At 39.8% G+C, this 1,970-nt stretch overlaps 1 protein-coding gene across 1 annotated transcript in view; it reads right to left on the reverse strand.

Moving 5' to 3' along the window:
* The window catches only part of LOC107096218 (glucuronokinase 1-like), an 86,616-nt gene that overhangs the window by 67,673 nt on the left and 16,973 nt on the right, over window positions 1-1,970 (reverse strand). Inside the window, 3 exon segments of the mRNA XM_015392788.1 lie at window positions 633-704; window positions 793-856; window positions 1,797-1,887. Of these exon segments, the coding sequence (XP_015248274.1) occupies window positions 633-704; window positions 793-856; window positions 1,797-1,887 (227 nt within the window).

The raw sequence follows: 1,970 nt of genomic DNA on the forward strand, positions 1-1,970 counted from the left end.
TTTTATCTGTTGCCTTTAAATTCAGAGGGACCCCTGCCAGTCTTTGCCTAGGGCCCTAAATTTCCTAAATCTGCCCCTGTATATAAGTCACCTTAAACCTCTCCTTTGTTTTTTACCATCCACTGTATATACTTCATGCACCTTTTCCTCCTTTGTGCACCTGGGGTTGTTCATAAGATGATGTCATAATCCAATAAAGTTGGATTCTATTCTAGATATTCAGTTTGCTAATTTTCCAGCTTCTAGGGGCAGCTAGCTGCAGCAGAGTTAGCAGTAGATGCGTTTATGTCTCCTCTGTCAGAGTTAGGTGGAGCTGCTCCATCTTTCCATCACTGTCTTTATTTTCCGGGTTTTCGTTGCTGGAATCAGCAATCAGTCAGAGCCCTGATAGTATTCACGCCCCTAAAGCTTAGTGGCATTTATAACCTTCTTGTCTGAATCCGCAACAATGTTGAACACCAAACCTGCTCCTCCTGGCAGCCATGGTCTGTCACATTAAATCACCACAAAACCATGAAATGTTTTTGTTTTTAAAGGCTCATAGATCTGGAGGGCAGAAAGGTTCTCTGCTGATCTGAAGCTGGGATCAGTGGGACGGACCTGGACCTCCTCCAGTGTTGTGAACTTCTTACCAGCTTTGCCTGGTCCAGACACAGCCCCACCACGGCCCCCCCGCTTCCAGGTAACTTCACTGCTGAGCCAAACTGTGGGAACCAGCAGAGAGGCTGTGAGTAAACACCTGCTGGGAGCTCTGGTCTGAACTGGGACGCTGGGGTAGCTTTGAACACCCACCTGTCTGGCCAGCTGAACCATCCTGAGGTTCCCGGGACCCAGACAGTCATCGGTGTAGATCGACCTGGGAACCAGATTCATGGTGAAGCATCGATAAGAGTCCAACCACATAGAAAATAGTTGTCTGGATGAAACTAATTATTTTGATGTCTTTTTTTATTCAAAAAGGCCATAATGAAAATGAGCTTAAATTAAAAAAAATAATAATAAAGAGTCTATTTTATAAGGAGTAGAAGAAAAAAGTTTTGTAAAAAAATAATTACTCCAGTAAAGTATAGACAACCAAAATATATACTTAAGTAACAAAGTATTTGTACTTTATTACTCGACACCTCTGCTTATTTCATATCTGACCCTGATGGAGGCAGAAGCATTATTATTATAAACACATCAGTGCTGGATTAATACAGATTAATAAAAGCACATTCTGCTCATTTTATTTAATTTTCCCTTCAATAAAGCCAAAGAACACCAGAAGCTTTAGAAAATAAAAAAAATACTAAAAGAAATGAATTTTTTTAGGAGGATTTTTAAGGTGGACGTTGAGTCAGAGTTCATCATTTCCACCTTTTATTTCAGCTAACAGATTAAAATCCCGTTTTAGTATTTCTGCAAATATGTATGCATCCTCTGTAAATGCATTGTTCCTTATAAATAAATAAACACAGAATAAAAGCCATATTAATGCACATATTTTAGTTTTCTATTTGCAGAAAATCATGAAAAAACAGACATTGCTTTTCCTCCTCTTCTGACTTCCATGTCCAATCATAAAATCCCAGAGACCTTAAATAAATGTTGATGCGACACAATGAAGGAAACTGATATTTCATCAACCAATGCTTGAGCAGCAGCAGCTTTCTAACCAAAAGAGATCAGAGTTTAGTTTGGATTTTACCAACATGCTCACAGCTGGAATCCCTCCTTTACATTTGGTCAGAAGCTCTGGGCTTAAATCCATCAGCAAATATCATGAATGCTGTGATGATGATTGACAGCCGTACCTGCGGAGCTCAAAGTTCTGGTCCATCAGCTGTGCCAGACGGGACCAGTTCCTCTCTACGATCGCTGCTCTGAGGGGAGAAAAAGGCTCTGCTTTAATTCAGGGAGGGAGTTTAAAATGTTAACTTTAATTTCTTGATCAAAAGAAGGTTTTGAATGAATTTGATAAAAATCCT

Source organism: Cyprinodon variegatus, unplaced genomic scaffold, assembly GCF_000732505.1.
Source record: "Cyprinodon variegatus isolate N-32 unplaced genomic scaffold, C_variegatus-1.0 Scaffold606, whole genome shotgun sequence".
Taxonomy (NCBI): Eukaryota; Metazoa; Chordata; class Actinopteri; order Cyprinodontiformes; family Cyprinodontidae; genus Cyprinodon; species Cyprinodon variegatus.